At 42.6% G+C, this 22,447-nt stretch overlaps 1 protein-coding gene across 1 annotated transcript in view; it reads left to right on the top strand.

Moving 5' to 3' along the window:
• Positions 1 to 22,447, top strand: part of ADAMTS18 (ADAM metallopeptidase with thrombospondin type 1 motif 18) — a 166,442-nt gene that overhangs the window by 66,688 nt on the left and 77,307 nt on the right. Inside the window, exon 4 of the mRNA XM_073603886.1 lies at positions 18,811 to 19,039. Within this exon, the coding sequence (XP_073459987.1) occupies positions 18,811 to 19,039 (229 nt within the window). The remainder of the gene's footprint in view (positions 1 to 18,810; positions 19,040 to 22,447) is intronic.

The following is a 22,447-nucleotide window of genomic DNA, read 5'->3' as shown; positions in this document are numbered from 1 at the left end:
ATGGGACACAATGTCTTCCCCTAATACCAACAATAGGGCCATATTCCTCCCGGTAATACCAATGATGGGGCATTCTTTACTCCCATTGACACCAGGATATTTTCAACTGGCACTGGCCACAGTCTGGAATCAAGGTCTGAAGAACAGTACACTGGCTCATTGTTTATAAAGTTTGGGGACCCCTGCTCTAGTGAGAGCTTAACCAGGGCTGGGGACTGCCTTCTAGTCCTCCTAACAGCACTATACCACTCACACGTGAGGAAGAGCATTGAATCACCTGCTTCGCTATACCTGAAAGTACCAGGTATTTTACTTCCAGGGGCTTAACAGTTGAGAAATGGGATATATGTGCTGTTGAAGGGCCTGGGAGTTAAACATGTTTCACTAACTAGATCACACAGTCTCAAGCCTGAATCTTTACAGCTGGGCCTACACATGCGTTCTAATCTTAGTTGCTATCACGCTGCACAACATCTCTGATAAATACAAATGGCTGCAAAAACTGCACCTGGTGTGATCCTGGTGATATCTGTGATGTTTAAAACACATTTCAAAGTCTAACTATTAGCTTGTGGTTAAATAGAGTGCTTTCATATGAATTGATATGTCTCACTTTGATGTTTAGATGTAGGTCACATCTCTGCAAAGAGCATGCCAAACAAAATACAGAAGAGCTATGATTTCATTATCTGCCAGACTGACATACTAAATGGCTGAACACTTTAACACTCTATTACTCATCTCAGTTATGTCATGGGTGTAAATTGTATACACAAAGTTCCAGCTTGCCAGGAAACTGACAGGACCACCAGAAGAAGAATGACAGTTAGTCTGATTCAAACTGAAATCCAAATACATTGTATAACAAATTCTATCTTGCCCACCGATCTATAAAATAGTTATAAGTGCATCAAACTTGGTCAAATGGAGAGAAAAGGGATTTTTATAAAGTAGATACATAAGGAGATATTCACAGGATATGGATGTTCGCAAAAAGAGAAAAATTCTAGATACAATTAGAGACAATCAAACTTGGGAGAATTTTGCTTTTCCAAAATTTTGGCAAAATTTTATAAAATTTTCTCCTGGACTTGAAAAGGTCATACCTGTAATGCAGGTGCAACATCCCAATCAAGTCTATGGGGTTGATTTAATAAAACTGGAGCTGGTGCAAAATCTGGTGCAGCTGTGCATGGTCGGCAATCAGCTTCTAACTTCATCTTGTTCAAACAGGCTTTGACAAAATCAACCTGAAAGCTGATTGGTTTCTATGCACAGTTGCACCATATTTTGCACTCTGCAGTTTTAATAAATCAACCCCCTATGGAAGGTTAGGATGCAGGCATGGGCAGCCTGGCACTACATGTTTACCGCCAGGGTAGCAGGCAGCGCAGGATGCCACAGTCATTGGTGGTAAGTAAGGGGGGGGGGTGTCAAAGGATGGTGTATTTAGAAGGCTAGGATGATTTTCTTTATTTATTAAAAGATGAACATGTTTACCAAAGATTGTCATTATTTATTATCATGACTTAGATCTGACCACATTTTAGGGGCCATTCCTGCAGAAATCCTTGAAGTTCAAAAGACGTCACAAACTTTTTTGCTTCCAATTGTAAATTAATATGTATGATATAGCCCCTGTCCAAAAAAATAATGCCACCTATCGGAGAGTAAGTCATAGATCAAATCTCACAGTTTCCAATCAAAACTTGATTGTGCTAAATATGCGTTTACTGATTTGCACTGCCTACAGCAAATTGCTAAGTTGAGGTCTCCTAAATGCAGGATAATATGGTCTGTTTATTTACTATGAGTTGGTCGAATTATCACTCTGTTATACAACTGAGTAATTCAATTACATTGAACATGCAAGGTCCTAGGTTTTCCTCATTTAGGTTGCTGGTCTCTTTCAACTCATATTTTTTACTCTCTTAATTTTTAATACCTCTGATCTTCATATGCCTTTTTTTTTTTTTGGAATGGCTTATCTTTTCTTCTCCTAAATCTTCCCTGCAGTTTGACAATCCTTTGAACCTATTGCCTTTCTCACCCAGGTGCACCTCACTGCCAGTCTCCATAAATAACCCTATTAAAATCCATTTAGGACTTCATAGCTTACTTAGCCAGATGTCGGGAACTTAAAACAAGCTCTGTGTGCAATCTGTGCAATCTAATTCACAAAAATATCAACTTTGATCTTATGTCGAGTGACTTTCTTTATCCCCGCCTAAGGAATTCCATTTTATTTCCTTTTATAAGTAATTAAAAGGTCTGTGACAGCTTGTATACATAATCTTAGCTTCTGATTTTGTGCTACTGATGAGTGTCAGTATAATGCCAGGAGAGTAAAGGAAGGATACTATAGAGGCGTGGCCTGGGACAGAAAATCATTTACTTTATAGCTTGTCTTCCATTCTAATGGGCCTAAATCAGAAAAATCCAAGTAGTGTCAGAATTTGCTGCTTCTTCTTGCTCTTCTCGTCAACACTCTAATGCCGCATACACACGATCGCACATTCCGACAACAAAATCCATGTTTTTTTTCCGTTGGATGTTGGCTCAAACTTGTCTTGCATACACATGGTCACACAAATCTTGTCGGAAATTCCGATCGTCAAGAACGCGGTGACGTACAACTAGCAGAGAAAAATGAAGTTCAATAGCCAGTGCGGCTCTTCTGCTTGATTCCAAGCATGCGTGGAACTTTGTGTGTCGGAATTGTGTACACACGATCGGAATTTACGACAACGGAATTTGTTGTCGGAAAATTTGAGATCCAGATCTCAATTTTTGTTTGTCGGAAATTCCGACAGAAAATGTCCGATGGAGCCTACACACGGTCGGAATTTCCGACAACAAGCTCCCATCGAACATTTCCCGTCGGAAAATCCGACTGTGTATGCGGCATTATAGTCCTGTCACTATTCTCCTGATTTACTGTGTCTTGTGATGTAGAGGCAGGTGCATGGGACCCCAGAGCACAGAGGGGTACAGCCCCAGGCATCTGAGCTGCTGTAAAAAGCAAAGTGTACAGTGAACAGCAAACGTGTGTGTAAGTTAATGTGTTACTTTTTCGTTATTGCTTAGCATCACAAATTGTTTTGAGACAAATTATTTTTAATTTTTTGGATTACATTTTAGCGTAATGATCCCCCTGTAATGAAAAACCTGCTCCTATGGTGATTCACCGACAGCGTAGAGTCCAGTAGTTAAGTCTGTAGGCCCCTATAGGCATTCACACCGCACTCTTATCTGAGCATGCAACCTTGTTGGCTAGAAAGGGGGGCAGCAAGTATTTGCCCCCCCCTTTTTAACCATACCAGGCCACAAGCCCCCAACATGGGGAAATACCTCTACACCACATCCCTTACTGGGTAGTTATGTGGATCTGCTGTGGGGACTTATCAGAGTGTGAAAGCCCTCTTTAAAATAAGGAGGCCCCCAGATATCTGCCCCCCAACAAATGAGACAACTCAGGGTGTACGCTTGGATAAGGGTGTGGTACAGATTTCGTGGTGGTCTCCAAAAAATTCATAAGATACCCAAAGGGACTCTCACCTTGAAGGGTCTGGAATGAATCTTGGGGGGACCCTATGCCATTTTTTTCTTTGCTGAGTTTTTGGCATGTTAACTGAACATGTGCATGAAACGAACGTTGAAGAAAATTTTTCCAACAAGCCTGTTCGAAAGAAGTCAATCATAAGAATACAATGTATCAGTGTGGTAATGTTATGACCTTAGCTCAGGAATGTAAATAATTTGTAACATTACACTAGAGCAGTGGTGGTCAACTTATGAGCTAAGGAGGGCCTCAAATGTGCCCCAAGGCATCACCGAAGGGCCGCACCTAAGGTTCAATATATGCTTGACAAGACTGTCAGAAACTGCAGACTTAATAAAGGAAATGAGGTTCAGAATGTGGACATGTCACATTTTTGACTGGGGACATGCTGCAGAAGACAATACGAAATACAAGACAATACAAAACTGGAAACATGAGGCTAATAAAAATTAGTGCAATTACCAATGTTCCCACTACAGTCTGCTGAGGTCCAAGGGTCACACATCAAACCAAAGGGTCTCATGCAGTTTCAAGCAACAGGTTGGGCACCAGGGCACTAGGGGGAAATCATTCTGTGAATCAAGGCACACTCTTTCACGTGGCCAGTTACATGTGGCCACCAGATTTCAGCGGCAAGAATCAGCAGATTCCTGCCGCTAGAAGGACCGGGGTAGGTGTCCAAGACTGGACACAGCTCACAGTGTCCAGTCTTATGCCGTGTACACACGGGCGGACTTTTCGACTGGACTGGTCCGACGGGACGAATCTGTCGGACAATCCGAACGTGTGTGGGCTTCATTGGACCCGCAGCTGACTTTTTCGGTCGAAAATCAGATGGACTTTAGATTTGGAACATGTTTCAAATCTTTCTGACGGACTCGAGTCCAGTCAAAAAATTCACTTGTCTGTATGCTAGTCCGACGGACGAAAACCAACGCTAGGGCAGCTATTGGCTACTGGCTATCAACTTCCTTATTTTAGTCCAGTCGTACGTCATCACGTACGAATCTGTCGGACTCTGGTGTGATCGTGTGTAGGCAAGTCCGTTCGTTCGAAAGTCCGTCAAAAGTCCGTCGGAAAGACCATCGGACCTTTGATGCCGAAAAGTCCACCCGTGTGTACACGGCATAAGACATCCATTAATAACCAAAGCTATCCGAAGCAGTGGCCGCTGTCAGCTCACCATTAGTTTAAATAGGCTGAGTGGCTAATGATCGAATCCCCTAGTCATTCCAGCCAAAGAATCCACTGGCCACATGTACCCAGCTGTGTGAATGTGGCCTAAGAATGTTTTCAGAGTATCACAATATTGCTTTGCGTCTTCATTCATAGAAAATCTCCCTGTAGTGAGGTGTTATGCCCCGTACACACGGTCGGACTTTGTTTGGACATTCTGACAACAAAATCCTAGGATTTTTTCCGACGGATGTTGGCTCAAACTTGTCTTGCATACACACGGTCAAACAAAGTTGTCGGAAAATCCGATCGTTCTAAACGCGGTGACGTAAAACACGTACGTCGGGACTATAAACGGGGCAGTGGCCAATAGCTTTCATCTCTTTATTTATTCTGAGCATGCGTGGCACTTTGTCCGTCGGATTTGTGTACACACGATCGGAATTTCCGACAACGGATTTTGTTGTCGGAAAATTTTATATCCTGCTCTCAAACTTTGTGTGTCGGAAAATCCGATGGAAAATGTGTGATGGAGCCCACACACGGTCGGAATTTCCGACAACAAGGTCCTATCACACATTTTCCGTCGGAAAATCCGACCGTGTGTACGGGGCATTAGTCTGTGAAAAAACAAAATTGAAATTAAACAACATGAAAAATAACACAAAATTTTATTGCTAAACATCGCAAAATATATTTAACCGTTTGCCAACCGTATAACTTACATATATGGCGGCAAAGCGACTCTGCCGCGCAGGATCACATGCCTAGTACATGATCCTGCACTTACAGGTCAGGGGGCTTGCGGGCGTGACACCGGCAACCTGCTCCCGCTGTGATTATGTACAGCAGGAGCTGATCGAGCGGGTACAGCGGGCTCACTATCCTTCAGCACCCGTCAATGCTTCAGTACAGAGGCAGAACAGCGATCTGCCTATGTAAACAAGGCAGATTGCCATTCTGTCAGTACGGAAGTCATGGATCCTGTGTTTCTGTAAAGCGGAAACACTGATCCATGCCTTCCATAGTAAAATCACTTCCCCCACTACACTGAAACACTAGCTAGGCACAGATTTAACCCTTTGATCACCCCTGATGTTAACCCCTTCCCTGCCAGTGTCATTAGTACAGTGACAGTGCATATTTTTTAGCACTGATCACTGTATTAGTGTCACTGGTCCCCAAAAAGTGTAAAAAGTGTCAGTTACTTTGCGATTTGTCTGCCACAATATTGCTGTCCTGCTATAAGTCGCTGATCGCCGCCATTATTAGTAAAAAAATAAAATAAAAAAATATCCCATAGTATGCAGACACTGTAACTTTTGTGCAAACCAATCAATATACACTTATTGGGATTTATTTTTACCAAAAATATGGAACAGATAACATATTGGCCTAAATTTATGAAAAAATTTGATTTTTTACATTTTTTTATAAGATATGTTTTAGAGCAGAAAGTAAAAAAAAAATAGTTTGTTTTTTTTTCAAAATTGTTGATTTTTTTTTGTTTATAGCACAAAAAATAAAAACTGCAGAGGTGATAAAATACCACCAAAAGAAAGCTCTATTTGTGGAAAAAAGGGCATAAATTTTATTTGGGTACATCGTTGCACGACTGTGCGATTGTCAGTTAAAGTAACGCAGTGACGTATCACATAAAATGGTCTGGTCATTAAGGGGGTAAATCTTCCGGAGGTCAAGTGGTTAATGTATTCATTAGGTAACACAAGTTTTTTTGATGAATTGACCACTTTTAAAATAAATACCGCAAGTTATTTTTAGGCAAAAAGTGCATGTGGTAATTAATTCTTAGTGAATTGACCCCACTGTCACATGCGCCCTTGGTGGAGAAGACAAACGGCTCTGCAGGCATGTTCCATCATTGTCACTATTAGAAAGCTGATCCGAACAAGATGTGCAGTCAATTCTAGAGTGAGTACTGTACAGGAGTTGCTGAAAGATGCTGGAGGAGCACCGAGATGCAAAAAAAAAGAACAAAGAAAGGTGAAAACAATTTTATGATCAAAAAAAGGGCAATTGTTTGTGATACATAAGCAAATGATATGTCATTCATTTAGATCTATTTTAAACACTTTTTTTCTTCCAGGACATTTTTTTATTTTTTGGCACACATGCTAAAATAAAGCTTTTTTTTTTTTTTTTTTTTTGCTGCAAAATGATTTTAAATCCCTAAACAATTTTATATTTACATGAAGGCATAGGCCCTGTAGTTGCAATTTTTTGTCCAACAATGTATGTGCACCTGTTTTCAATTTAATATTTTCTGGAGAAAACACTAAAATAAATTTTGGTGCCAACAAACACAATATAGTATCCAATTTTTGGGATTGCACCGAGTAAATCGATACCAAACATGTCAAGCTTTAAAATTGTGTGCAATTACAAGAAAACGATGTACCCAAAATTGCTAATAGGCAATTTATAGGTTATCTGTTCAGAGTTAACCATGAATTATGGCCCGAGAATTATTGTCCTCACATGTCTTGCACAAGTTTATTAATTTTAAATTTATTTGTGTATGTATGTATGTATATATATATGTATGTATGTATGTGTGTGTATATATATGTATGTGTATATATATATATATATGTATATGTGTGTGTGTGTGTATATATATGTGTCTATATATATATATATATATATATATATATATATATATATATATATATATATATATATATATATATATATATATATATATATATATACACTATATTCTCAAAAGTATTAGTACACCTGCCTTTAGATGCACATGAACTTTAATGGCATCCCAGTCTTAGTCCGTAGGGTTCAATATTGAGCTAGCCCAACCTTTGCAGCTATAACAGCTTCAACTCTTCTGGGAAGGCTGTCCACAAGGTTTAGGAGTGTGTCTGTGGGAACGATTGGCCCTTCTTCCAGAAGTGCATTTGTGAGGTCAGGCATTGATGTTGGACTAGAAGGCCTGGCTTGCAGTCTCTGCTCTAATTCACCCCAAATGTGTTCTATCTCCTTGAGGTCAGGACTCCGTGCAGGCCAGTCAAGTTCCACCACCCTAATCGCGCTCATCCATGCCTTTTGACAATATAGTGTGTGTGTGTATATAAGTAATGGTAAATACTTATACATGAATGCACTCATATACATTATTTACCATCCTTGCATTACTAGCTCCATTGGGGTTTTATTTGTGTAAATTATTAGTAAATACTTAGCAGCTAACTTATAAAAAAAAAAAAAAAATACTGCATCAACTTCAAACACGCATATTTTGAACTAGGGTCGATGCTGTTTGGACACCATAGACAGTTAACACAAAATGACTTCTCTTGCGCCAAGCAGATCTGCATCTCTGGTTAGTACTAAAAGTATGAAGCATTTTCATTGCTTAAATATCAGCATAAGGAAGTTCTAGTGAATGCAAGTGAAAGAGTAATCTTGAGGATGAGCGTGTAGACCGTTGTCTCAACTTGTTCAAAGGACTTGAGAGACCAGGTGGTGTCAGATTCATTCACACTGCGTATAGATTTGTATGCATGGTGCAGTTTATCTAATTTTTCCATGAAAAAAAATCTTGCATATTAAATGACCATTGGACACAACAAAAAGAAAGATCTGTTTGGTCAACTTTTTTTTAACTAATAGGTCAGTAAAGTACAGTGAAGTATGGTTGCATGCACAACATTTCTCTGACTGGGTCCTAAGGGTGTGACTGCAGCTGCTAAACTGAAAGATATAAAAAAATACTTATAATTAAAAATGTGGTTGTTGTTAATAGAGCTGGAATTTAAACCCAAGGTAAAATATTCAGGTATGATGATATAAGTTAGGTAGACAGCTCTGTCAAAGCATCAAAGTGTGCTGCAACCAGAATTGTCCAAGTTCTATTTTAACGTAGTTGGGTTTTACGACCCAAAAATGTGTGGGGGGTAGTTGATGATGTGATTCATGATAATCATACAAGAACTTTTATTTGTTCAATTCATTTTTAGGTTCTCAAATTGCTAGTCATTAATAAAGCATTGCTTCAAAATTCTACAGTTGGTGTTTTTTTTTGTTTTTTTTAATGCTTCCCAGGCTTTTAGCTTTTGAGGGTGCCATCCACCTTTAGTGGAGCTACACTGACTCCAGAGCCCTCCTTCACCCAGGGCCAGTGCCACCACTATGCAAACTAGGCAGCCACCTAGGGTGCACTGCCACTAGGGCGCAGCTACAGCCACTGGTCTACTGATGTTCCCCACCAGTAGAAGTGGCTGTCAAAGAAAGCCTCCATGAAGTTCTCCAGCTGGCCCGCCTCCTTCAGGACCTGGTCACGTGGGTCCGGCTGGTTTGTTCTTGGGCACTGAAGCCTGCAGTTCAGTGAAGCTGGAACTGAGGGCTGCTCTTCACGCTCCTTCTCAGCCTCCCAGGGCCCCCTGGGCCCCTGCGCTCCATCCTGACCTGCACCAGAAGGCTTCGGAAGGCTCCATCCTCATCATCACTGGCACAGCAGGTACAGCGGGGTATCTGGATTGATGTAGTGGGCTGGCATGTGCACGTGACCTGACTGATAATCCCAGCAATGATCCTGGCTACGGATCCTGAGCCCCAGCACACAGCCCAACTGACCAGACCAGGCTCTTCCTCCAAAGTCTATGAAAGCGGCGCTAAAATAGATGATGTTAAATTAGTGAGTCCGAGGTAAAGGGAGGAATGTTCCAGTCACCAGTTAAAGTGCATAGATGTGGAAGCACTCAGCACCACGTGGTAAAGTAATTTGCTTACCAGAAGGCAAAAAAGGCTAGGCATGTAATTTAATCCACGGCTCATCCAGCATATCGGCCTCCACCATACACCCTCAAGGCTTGGAACAGCAGTGTCCAGATAACAATCTCACTTAATAAACTTCTCCAGGGACTCACATCAAAATGCAGGCTCTCAGTAAAACGATCAGCAATGCATAATGCAGATTCTGTGGGATCCCTGAGTGTGTCACTTGCCACCGTCGCCTGTCACCAGATGCAGCGTGTCACTTGCCACCGATGCCTGTCACCAGATGCAGCGTGTCACTTGCCACCGATGCCTGTCACCAGATGCAGCGTGTCACTTGCCACCGATGCCTGTCACCAGATGCAGCGTGTCACTTGCCACCATCGCCTGTCACCAGATGCAGCGTGTCACTTGCCACCATCGCCTGTCACCAGATGCAACGTGTCACTTGCCACCTATCGCCAGTCACCAGATGTGGCTTCCCACTCTTCTGCCGCCAGATGTAGAATGTCTCTGTAGCCTCCAACAAAATGGTGCCGGCGGTTCCTGCCTCCCCCTAGTGACGGGCAGACTCGGGGCGGAAGTAGTCGCGGTGCAGTCTGGGCTCTTCCTCCGCCACTTGGAAGTAGCAGTCTGCTGTATGTCTGTCCCGGACTGCCTGACTGCCTCTCACAGCCAGTCCTGCTCTGCAGAAGGAGTTCCCCGCTCTCTGTTCGCTCCACATCTCTGCTCATCGGAGGAGGACCTCCCCCAACCAGCAGGACCCCCAACACACTCAGACTATCCATATACTAGCCTAGCCTATGCGTATACTACCCTAGCCCATTAGTTTACTAGCCTAGCCCACCCATATACTACCCTAGCTCATCTGTATACTACCCTAGCCCATCAGTATACTACCCTTGGTCATCCGTATACTACCCTAGCCCATCCATATATTTCCCTAGCTCATCTGTATGCTACCCTGTTTCCCCAAAAATAAGACCTAGCGTGATTGTCAGTGATGGCTGCAATATAAGCCCTACCCTCCAAATAAGCCCTACCCAGTTTCCCCAAAAATAAGCCCTACCCTGAAAATAAGACCTACAAGGACTTTAACTAGGGCTTATTTGGGGGGTAGGACTTATATTGTAGCCATCACCAACAATCACGCTAGATCTTATTTTCAGGGAAACAGGGTAGCCATACTACCCTATCCCGTCCATAAACTAGCCTAGCCTGTCCGTATACTACCCTTGCCCGTCCGTATACTACCCACACCTATCTATATACTACCCTAGCCTGTCCGTATGCTACCTAGCTTGTCTATATATGACCCTAGCCTGTTCGTATACTACCCTAACCTGTCCATATACTACCCTGTCTGTATACTATTCTAGCCTGTCTGTATACTACCCTAGCCTGTCTATATACTACCATAGCATGTCCGTATACTACCCTAGCCTGTCTATATATTACCCTAACCTGTTCATATACTACCCTAGCCTTTCTGTATACTACCCTAACCCATCCATATACTACCCCTGGTCATCCGTATAATTCCCTAGCTCATCCGTATACTTCCCTAGCTCATCTGTATACTACCCTAGCCCATCCGTATACTATCCTAGGTCATCCGTATACTACCCAAGCCCATTCGTATACTACCCTAGCCTGAGCATATACTACCCTAGCCTGTCCGTATACTACCCTAGCCTGTCCGTATACTACCCTAGCCTGTTTGTTTACTACCCTAACCTGTCCATATACTACCCTAACCTGTCCATATACTACCCTAGCCTGTCTATATACTACCATAGCCTGTCAGTATACTATCTTAGCCTGTCTATATATTACCCTAACCTGTCTGTATACTACCCTAGCCTATCCATATACTACCCTAGCCAGTCTATATACTACCCTAGCCTGCCCCCATACTGCCCTAGCCTGCCCCTATACTGCCCTAGCCTGCCCCTATACTACCCTAGCCTGCCCCTATACTACCCTAGCCTGCCCCTATACTACCCTAGCCTGTCCATATACTACCCTAGCCTGTCCATATACAGTACAACCCTAGCCTGTCCATATACCTGTGGACCACAGCACACCACAAACCAATATGTTTTCAAGTTTGTGGGCTTGTTTTTTTTTCTCTTTCCCAATCTAATAATTGCAATCTTAAAACAAAAAAGAGTTTGAACTTTTCTATAGGACAGTTGGTCAGTTTTTGGAGAAAACAGCAGGTTTAAACTCATTTTGCAAAGTCTGTTACAATCCTTTCATTGAAACCTCTGAACAATCGAATCATTTAAATGTATGGCCTGTGTAAGGTCAGATGTCAAGAATGTAATTACCACTGTTACATCCAATTATTTGTAATTTGCCATAACGACTGTTACTTTTGGCCGTGCAACTGTGAACTCTCATTGCTGAAAATGACGGTCATTATAGTCAGTCGATGTGAAATAAACCTCCGCAGCTTGGTATTGCTTGCTGCAGCAAAAGGATACAGTTCAGGAAAGGTCCACTGGCCCACAATCCAACTAAATAACTTCGGTTGTAGGGACCATTTGTTGGGATCCAGGAATCCTTGGAATAGGTGATCGGCATTTGTGTTTAAGTGGGCTGGAAGATAGACTATTCTTCAGATTCCCCTCTGGCCAAATGAAGATGGGTTCCGCTTCCCTTAGTAAGGAACTGTTGCTGGTTCTGCCTTGGTGATGTATGTATGATATTGCAGCTCTATTGTCTATCCGAATCATAACTGATTTGTCCTTGATCTGAGAGAGCAAATGCTGTCGATACGAGATAAGCCGCCTGAATTTCCAGGATATATGGATGATGTCTGCCGCATTGAACACCCATCTCTCTTGAACCAACATCTGCTTTCAATGTGCCTCCTAGCCTATTGCATTGGCATCTGTGGTAACTGTGGTCCAGAAGACATGCCTTAATGGACGTGGCTTTACAGGCATCTCCCTCTTTGTCCACTAGTGCAGACCCCTGTGCATCAAACTTGTTTGATATATGGACTGGGATAGATGGTTTGCTTGATTGCTTCAGGAATTCTAGCTAAAAGGTACCTGAGGTATCCATGTGTCCATAGGACCCTCTGGATACAAAAAGACAAAAATGACTATTAAGTTGAGTTAGCTCGAGGCTGTTATGTAGGACTATGTCTTCACTCTCCTTGCTTTCTGAATGATTGCCCACACTTTCTGAGATGGCAGGGACACCGTCCCTTCTGCGGTGTTGAATAAGGCGCCTAAACTGGAGAAAAGATGATTTGTTTGATGATTTACCATCCAACCGTATCTTGATAGTGTACAGTAGGTCGCAGCATCCACCTGCGTTCCACTAGCTGGGCTGAATCATTTAATAAAAGGAGGATATTGTCTGGTTAGTGATAAGAACTGAGACCCAGTTCTCATAAAGAAGCTTGGGTAGTGATCCAAGCCCTCGTGAGGGCTCTGAGGGAAGTGCAGGGCCCAAAGGGGAGACTCTGGAATTGTAGATGGGCCTGGTCGACCGAAAATCTCAGATACTTCTGTAACAGTTGTAGTATGGGTGTGTGCAAGTAAGCATCCCTAAATCCCCGGGTACATCTAATTCTGCAGTTCTGGGGAATCAAGTCTGACTTTCCTACTGTGACGCGGGAAATGGCTTTCTGTAACCTTTCTGCAAAGAGTGATTTACCATCAAAAAAAGGGTATTTATACTGATTTTGTTTTGACACAGTGTCAGCTGTGTAGTTCTGTGTAGACCGCAATACCCATATGGCTATCACAAGTAGTGACATTGATTTTTTGAAGTAACAAATTGTATGCATCGCCGTCTTACCAGTGAATTCTGCTGAGAGCCATAATTCGTCCAAAGCCTTGACTATATTTTCCCTAAAAACATTTTGATGAATCACTGTTTGCATGTTTTTGGTCTATGCCCACAGGGCTTTGGATACAGATAAGGCAATTGCTGACTTCCAGGCGATTACTCACCATTTGGTAAGCTCCTTTAAGTTGGGGTCTATTCATCTGTCTAAAGGATCCTCAATTGAGGCTGAATTATCGATTGGTGAGATGAAATTATTTTTTATACGAACCACTGCCGCGTCTACCTCCGGCGGACCGTCTGGCATTGCAGAATCTTGTTCCAAACGTGGATAAAGTTTTCCTGGGCAATTGAGAGGAAAAAACATTATTATTTTTTTTTTCCTCTTCAACAATGTCTCTGATATCATCCATCAGAGTAAGCCAATGTTTACACTATTGTGACCTGAAAGTCGCACGATTTGCCACGATTTTGATGCGACTTGAAACAATGCCTGTGTGTTCTTGAGGTCCTCAAGTCGCTTTAAAGTGGGACCAAGCGGTGCAGGGACTACTCTGAAGTTGCTGCAACTTGAAATCGCACAGATAAACAGTACTCATTGGGGTACGACTTGTCATGCGACTTTGCAGTCCCAGGTCGCATGACAAGCATTAGTGGAAACCGAGCCGAAAGAAGGAAGCCTGTTTCTTTAGAAATGGGAAGTACATCTTTTGATTGCTCAGATGTAGTGTTGGCTTTCTCCCAGCCTATAGCTGGCTTGACAGACTGGACATAGGGCTGAACTAGGAAAAAGTTGAAGTCTGAGGGCCAAGATCTTCTGAGGTATCCTCAGATGGTCCCCCATCATCCAAATGTCTAGGAGGGATACTTGCTGTGTGCAGCGCATTCTTCACAACATTATTGTTAATTGGTTGTATCAACACGTTGTGCTACTATTTACAGGAGACAAATTCAGTAGCTGTTTAGTGAGTTAAATAAAATAACTCTTTAAAGCAAAGCAGGTTAAATTTGAAACACCCTTCTATATGTAGCGCACGACCCCCGTAGGAGCTGCAATTTGTGTGTTCTACTCGTAATTCACATTCACCACATAGCCCATCGCAACCCATAGAAATAGAAACAGTCCATATTGTACTTTTCTCTTGCTTTTATTTGTATAACATGAACTGGGATAGGAAAAGGGGTTTTCTGAGATGCTCTTTTGCTGCTTCATAATCTTTCCTTTGCTTTCTTATGCAAAGACTTAGAACAATGCGGATAATGGAAGTTACTCTAAATAACTTCTCTTTGGGAAGACTGGAGTAGTCTGGTCTTTGAGAAAAATGAAAGTGAATAGCAAAAAGCCACTCTGAATAACTTTTTGCATATGGACTTTGGTAGATTTACTAGAGGATACATAGGCTGTTGTAGTAAAGAGTCACTCTGAATAACCTCTTCACCTGTAGACCTTTTTAGAACAATCTGTATCTCTATTTGTGCTCGGAGCTCTACCGCCGCCTTTTGACCACTACTTCCCGTCTGTATAGCACTTCCAAGTTGAGCTAAGGAAGAGATTATTCTGAATAATTCCTCCCGCCTGACTGATTGGAATCCCGGGGTATTGTTGAACCTAAAGTCACAGGCCATCACCACCTATCTCACTGACTTGCGTACCAACATCCCTCAGCCTCTGGTAGTACCGTTCCCCTGGGCTACTGTCCATGTGCCACTCAAAAACAATTGATCGCCCAGTCTTCTTCCGCTTAGTTGCTACTTCTTCTGGATGGCTCCTCCATCCCTCCTCTCCAGTCTGGCATGCTCCCCTCCCCGCAGAGGGCGTCCAGTGACACCAGCGACTACATGCTGTGCGGTGTCTCTAACTCCTTTCCTCCGTGTGGCCCGGTCCCCCCCTCCCCGCGGGCGGGGGGGGGCTCACCTTCCTCCTCCCCGCAGGGGGGCTCTCTCCTCTCCAATAGTCAGGACACAACTCCCTCTTGGCATGTGACCCCAGCTTATATGGGAGTCCCGCCTCCTGCCAAAACAAATTAATGATTGGCCAGAACTCCACACATGAGCTGCCTGTCACTCAGATCCCAAGTCCAACCTCTCTTCCAGAACCATTTCCACTGAAAGCAAGAGGAGGCATCTCTAGGTCCAAGCACAGGTGGCCACACCCCATACTACACTGACACTCCCAGTTCTCAAAACAAACAACCAGGCCTGGAATAACAATGGAAGCCTGCCTAAATTTACCTGACACTGTACCTTGTCATTTATACACAGAAAGCTCACCTACTTGAAAGTAGGTGACCGCTACATATATTTAACGTTTGCAATAAATTACTTGCTGAATGTTTAAAAGACAGCAGTGTAGTTTCACGTGGAATAGCAAAGCGCTGACAACCATTCATCCCTGAGCAAATAGTTATGTAGCTCCAGAAGATGACATGAGGTGTAGTATTACACTATGATTTAGTGCCATAAAGTTTTTGTTCTTTAAAATGTATGCCTTAAAGGGCAGCTCCAGATAAGCAGCGGAATACATAGGAAATATTTTACATGCCAAAAGATTTGTAAAGTAATGCACATACATGTTTGATTCATCTACCCTTAAAATTTGCAATAGAGAGAAGGGTTTGGGACTTTAAAAGAGGTACATGACACCATGTGCCTCCATCCCTATTTATATGAAAAGGGGGAAAGGGTCGGTGCTTTAAATGAGGTGGTTCACTAACGCACGATACCATTTTTGGGGTACATTTGTGGTAAATCAGCCTTTGTATGCATCTTTAGCTGTGTACGCATCTCTGGGTTAGTGTCCAGGTAGTTTTTGTGCTCTTATGATTTAGTCTTTGTTCCCCAACCCCCCCCCCCCCCCAGTTTGTCCATCCTGTCTATAGGAAAAACAAAGCAGAGAAGAAGGCGCTTCTAAGTGCAGTAATAAAACACTTTAATGACAAGGAAGGGTTAAAAACACTTACAATATGGAAGTGAAAAACAGGCATATCAATGAATCCTTAACATCCAGCGGGATGCCTCCTGGGAGTAAAGACAGCCGCAGGTGGAAGTTCCAGCCGACCAGCAGTGGGAAACACTGTGTCACTGATCCAAGATGGAGTGCCGTTCTGCTGTCAGGGCCAGCATTGACAGGCAACCAGAAATGACATCAGAGTGGGCAGGACATGTTTTGGAGCATGCTCAGTCGCTCCTTCTTCAAACCAATGGACTTTGTCCAGTCGCTCCTTCTTCAAACCAATAGACTCAAAGTCCATTGGTTTGAAGAAGGAAGGACTGGGCATGCTCCAAAACATGCCCCGCCCACTCTGACATTACTTCCAGTTGTCTATATTCCATGCTGGTCCTGACAGCACGGCTCTCCATCTTGGATCAGAGATGGTTCCCACCGCTGGTCGCCTGGAACTTCCACCTGCAGCTGTCTTTACTCCCTGGAGGCATCCTGCTTGCTTTTATGGATTCATTGATATGCCTGTTTTTTACTTCCATCTTGTAAGTGTTTTTAACCCTTCCTTGTCATTAAAGTGTTTTATTACTGCACTTTAGAAGCGCCTTCTTCTCTGCTTTGTTTTTCCTATAGACTGTTCTTCCCTCTTCTGAAGTGCTGCTGTGGTGCATTATTCACATTTTAAGAGCCGGTCATGTACTGTTTGTTAAAGTCTCCTTGTTATCCAGAGCGTCCTATTCCCCACACTCCTTGTCCATCTTTCCTGCCACCCCCGGAGTCACCCATGCCTTTCCTCATTTTCCTTTTTTTTGTTGTTTTTTTGTTTCCACTCCTGCTTGCTGGTGCTGATGTTTATTTTTGTTCTTATTGTCGTTTATTATATGTGGTGAATATTCTGCAGGTATATTGTGCAATAATTATGTATTGTTTACTTACCAGTTAATATGTTATGTGAACGTCAAGTGGATCCTAAAGAAGCCCAATTTGGGTGAAACTCGTCTATCCCACAACTATCCTGGGTTCTGTCGATTGTATGGCAAATTTGGCAGCACTGTACATGTTTTTAGAATGTCTTCTTACACTTTTTCTATGGATTAATAAATTTTAGTTTTTTTTTACATATCTTGTTTACTATTGGCTGTGGCACGTTTAAAAATCCCCTATACTCATGTGTCTCCTCTCGTGGGAAACTCAGGGATACCCTATGCTCATTAAATATTGACCTTTGGGGATTGTGCCAACCTGTTCTATTTGCACAAGCTCCCCACCCAACTTTTTTACATTCTAACATAATAAATACAACCAAACGAAATGATTAACTTTGAAACAAAACTAATTTTTCTGTCCTGTCCATCTCTTATTTCATAACTGCAGGCTTTTTTGCCTCATGCACACGAGACGCCAGTGCAAACTCTGCTGAACACATGTTTTTAAAAACTGAAACCGGCATTTAGAAATGCCCGTTTTGCCACGTTTGCATGCCGCGTTTGCATGCCGCGTTTGCATGCCGCGTTTACCCGCGTTTAGCCGCGTTTGCGTCTAGAAGCGTCTGCAGAGCAGAAAATAACATTTTGCGACCCAACTTTGGGGACCCATATCTCGGGGCCACTTGGTGCTAGAAACCCAATTTGGTGTGCTAACACAGTAGACCTAGCACTATAACATATCCAAACGTGGGGTTCCTAGCACTAAGTGGCCCCGAGATACGGGGCCCCAAATTCGGGTTGCAAAATGTCAAGCACTTCTGCAGCAGAGAATGACATTTTGTGACCTGACTTTGGGGCCCCATATCTCAGGGCCACTTAGTGCTAGGAACCCCCAATTTAGATATTTTATAGTGTTAGTCCAACTGTGTTAGCACACCACATTTGGGGTTCCTAGCACCAAGTGGCCCCGAAATATGGGGCCCTTAAGTCGGGTCGCAAAATGTCAAGCACTTTTCTGCAGCATAGAATGACATTTTGTGACCCGACTTTGGGGCCCCATATCTCGGGGCCACTTGGTGCTAGGAACCCCAAATTTGGATATGTTATAGTGTTAGTCCACACCAAATTTGGGGTTCCTAGCTTTAAGTGGCCCCGAGATATGTGGCCCCAAAGTCGGGTTGTAAAAAACACTTATAAACGCAAACGCGGCTAAACGTGGTACCGGCGTTTAGCCGCGTTTGGTGTCTGAAACGGGGAAAACTTTTGCGTCTGAACCCATTTTTTTGCTTCTGGAAAAACGAGGTTAAACGCAACTGCCTAAAAACGCCAAAAAACGAGACTGTGTACATGGACAATACATTGAATGGGTTCAGGGGCAGTTGAAAAAAGTGTCCAACTGCCTCTGAACGCGAGTTTAACAGCGTCTCGTGTGCATGAGGCCTAAGCAGCAGCACAATAATGAAAAAAATTAGATAGATATACATTTATAATTAAAAAGTAAGAACAAAAGCCATTTTAAACAAATAGAGCATTTTTGAAATTGCCATAAGGCTGATTATATTTCAGATACAGCTCAGAAGGAACTGGGGAATTTACTTCGTAAGAACCTTTTAATAAACTGAGCTAACTAAATATCTTCTTTCCAGTCAGGTTTCTTAAGGACGCTCACAAGTGAATATTTCATATCACCATTGCCGGAGCACCTTGCAGAAAAGCACAACGTCACGGCTCCAGGTGGACATCACCCTCATGTATTATATAAGCGGTCAGCAGAGAGTACAATTACTCTGGACAGGGAAACCTCTCATCCAAGCTCCATTCACCAAGCACCTCAAAGTTCGCAAAAGCAGCATTTCTGTGGAAAACCCAGGAAAAGTAAGTTAAAGGTGGAATCATCTGTGGTGTGTTTCAGGCAAATAGGAGGGAGAGGGTTGTATAGTAGGGTGTCTGCACTATAGGGACCTCGCTTATTCTAGTACAACACCCAGAGCTGTTAAGCCAAGTTTTATCCTTGTTTGTAAGCTGTAAGGGCAACATTCCTACAGTAAATCTTACAAAAAAAATCTTCTAATAAATAAAATAATATATGAATTTACCCAGTATCTAGAAACATGGTCAAAAATTCCTCTTGCCTAAAATGTGTATCTTAGTGCATACCTGTGGAAAAGTCAGTGAGTCGATAACAGAAGTAGGAATTGACATTTCTGGGGGCGTTTTGTACACCAACTGTGTACAGAATGCCCCAGTTTGCCAGATTGTGTTGCATTTTGCAGAAAATGACAGTAGCTGTAGATTGAAAAGGAAAGGCAATCTACATTAAATTTAACCACTTTAATAATGGGCACTTTTACCCCCTCTTGCCCAGGCCACTTTTCAGCTTTCAGTGCTGTCGCACTTTGAATGACAATTGCGCAGTCATCTTAACTTCCGCGGTCAGCTTAACTTATTAAGTTGTGTATCAAATTGGGATAGCAAGGCTGGAACGTCATCATTCCACAAAGGGGTAGACAGTGGTTATTTATTTTTCTTGCCCCATTTTCCTCCTTAGTAAACACTTTTTGAAATAGTGGCTGGGAGAAGGGGTGGGGCTTTGGATATTCCCTATACAGGAGATTTAACAGTATCACTATACTGAATATCTCCTACACACACATTTATGGGGAGGTGGCCTCATCTCTCTCTTGTGGTTTGTGAATATGAGATTATTTTCTAAGATTCCAGATGTTGGTGGTTTGGGGATTTTGCTTGGTGCTTTTTGAGATGGTGGACCATTACTATCATAGACCTAAAAGGTAGCATAGATCCTGAGGAAGTGAACTGACCGAGAAACATGTCAACCCAAAGACACAATATCACAAAAATATAGTCTGTGGATTTATATTGTTCTGTCTCAATCACCAATTGATGGTCACCATATAGTTATACATATTGTTTTTTTTTTACTTTTGGAATACATTTGGGGTTTATCATACTTTCAGTATGCACAATCCTTAATTGGTACCACTTTTTATCCCTCCTCTCATTCCCCTCCGGGTTGACTGTGTGGTTATATGGTATAGCAAGGTTGGTATCTTCAGGGGGAGATGTTCCTTGTAATGCCCAATACATCATAAATTACTTTATTGGCTGACCTTATTGGCTGCAGTTTTGGGTGACCCTCTTTACCACCTACCTAAGTCCATTCAGAACATATATCTTAGTTTTGCATAGACTCGTGAACAGGAGATACTTTGGACTGGTTTTATTGCTGTTCATGACAACGTTGGAGAGATTTCTTCTCAGTTCCTGTCACTGTGACAGCAGAACAAGAAACAAGGGAAGGGGTTTGTGCCAGGATAGGAGGATGTAGACAGTATTAAGAATTTCTTGCAATAATACTGAAAAAAGAATGTTGCTGCAGTTTTTGTCCCAACTTGAAAGGGTTCCTATGCAACAGGAAGAGAGGGAAAATCTCTCCAAAGGGGATACAGACCACAGATAAAACCCCCACTAAAACTAAAAAAAAAAAAATTTGGCCAGATTTAAACTTTAAGAAGTGCCCTCCCCAAAGTCCACAATGCAGAAACCTTTGGGGATATCATTGGGAATGCTTTGACATCACACTGTATTTACAGTTGTGCTCATAAGTTTACATACCCTGGCAGAATTTATGATTTCTTGGCCATTTTTCAGAGAATGTGAATGATAACACAACAACATTTCTTTCACTCATGTTTAGTGTTTGGCTGAAGCCATTTATTAGCAATCAACTGTGTTTACTCTTTTTAAAACATAATCACAACATAAACTACCCAAATGACCCTAATCAAAAGTTTACATACCCTGGCGATATTGGCCTGATAACATGCACACAAGTTGACACAAAGGGGTTTGAATGGCTATTAAAGGTAACCATCCTCACCTGTAATCAGTTTGCCTGTAATTTGTGTGTGTGTTTATAAAAGTTCAACGAGTTTCTGGACTCCTGACAGACCCTTGCATCTTTCATCCAGTGCTGCACTGACATTTCTGGATTCTGAGTCATGAGGAAAGCAAAAGAATTGTCAAAGGATCTGCAGGAACTGTATAAAACAGGAAAAGGATATAAAAAGATATCCAAGGAATTGAGAATGCCAATCAGCAGTGTTCAAACGCTAATCAAGAAGTGGTAAATGAGGGGTTCTGTTGAAACCAAACCACGGTCAGGTAGACCAACTAAAATTTCAGCCACAACTGTCAGGAAAATTTTTCGGGATGCAAAGAAAAACCCACAAATAACTTCAGGTGAAATACAGGACTCTCTGAAAACATGTAGTGTGGCTGTTCCAAAATACACAATAAGGAGGCACTTGAAGAAAGATGGGGTGCATGGTCGAGTCACCAGAAGAAAGCTATTACTATGCAAATGTCACAAACTATCCTGCTTACAATACACCAAACAGCATAGAGACAAGCCTCAAACCTTCTGGCACAAAGTCATTTGGAGTGAGACCAAAATGTAGCTTTTTGGCCACAACCATAAACGCTACTATGACAGACCTAGCCGGGACAGAGGCTTTTGAAGGGGACTTAATGCTACCCTCTTGCCGACCGATTATGGGCCCTGGCATTTGGGGGAACGGTGCTCTTTGTGAGCTGTATGCCTGGGGACCCTTGAGGTGGTGTTAGTTTAGATGCAAGTCCATGTCTCCCAAGGCATACAGACTCTGGGGACCCAGGATATGTCATTGTGACGGGAGTCAATAATAGGGGCACATGGTGAATGAGAACCCCGCTACGATCTGTGCTAGTCAGACTCAATGCTGTATATATGTGTATATATAATGTGTGCTGTCTCATTGTGTTGTGTACTATTTGCTGTGCTAGTTTGGGGTGTGGCTGTATTCCAATGTTTTATTGTGTCTGTCTGCCTTGGATTATGGGATGTTTATCTCTATGGAGGGAGGGGGGATTCTTCCAGCAGCCCCCCTGCTAAGACTGTTTACTGATGAGAAGTTAAACACACCTGACCTGTGTGTCCATTGTCATTGGACAGTTTAACCCACCCTGTTTTCCAAGGGTGGGGGGTAGTGTTTTGAAGTGGCATCTGTATAACATGTGCTTGAGTAAAGATTCATTCCTGCTTGAACCTCAAGACAGAGCCTTGTCTCGTATTTGGGGGGGGGGGGGATTATTTGTATGGGTTCCTTGTTCGACTGATTGAAGTGTTCAGTAGCTGCCTTTGTGTTTGGAAATGGAATGTCTTAAACGACTTTAACCCCTTTCATACTCGGGGTGTCGTTACAGCTACATTTGGAGAGAAGT

The sequence above is a fragment of the Aquarana catesbeiana genome, linkage group LG11, assembly GCF_042186555.1.
Source record: "Aquarana catesbeiana isolate 2022-GZ linkage group LG11, ASM4218655v1, whole genome shotgun sequence".
NCBI lineage: Eukaryota > Metazoa > Chordata > Amphibia > Anura > Ranidae > Aquarana > Aquarana catesbeiana.
This window is presented reverse-complemented; position numbering and strand designations above follow the sequence as displayed.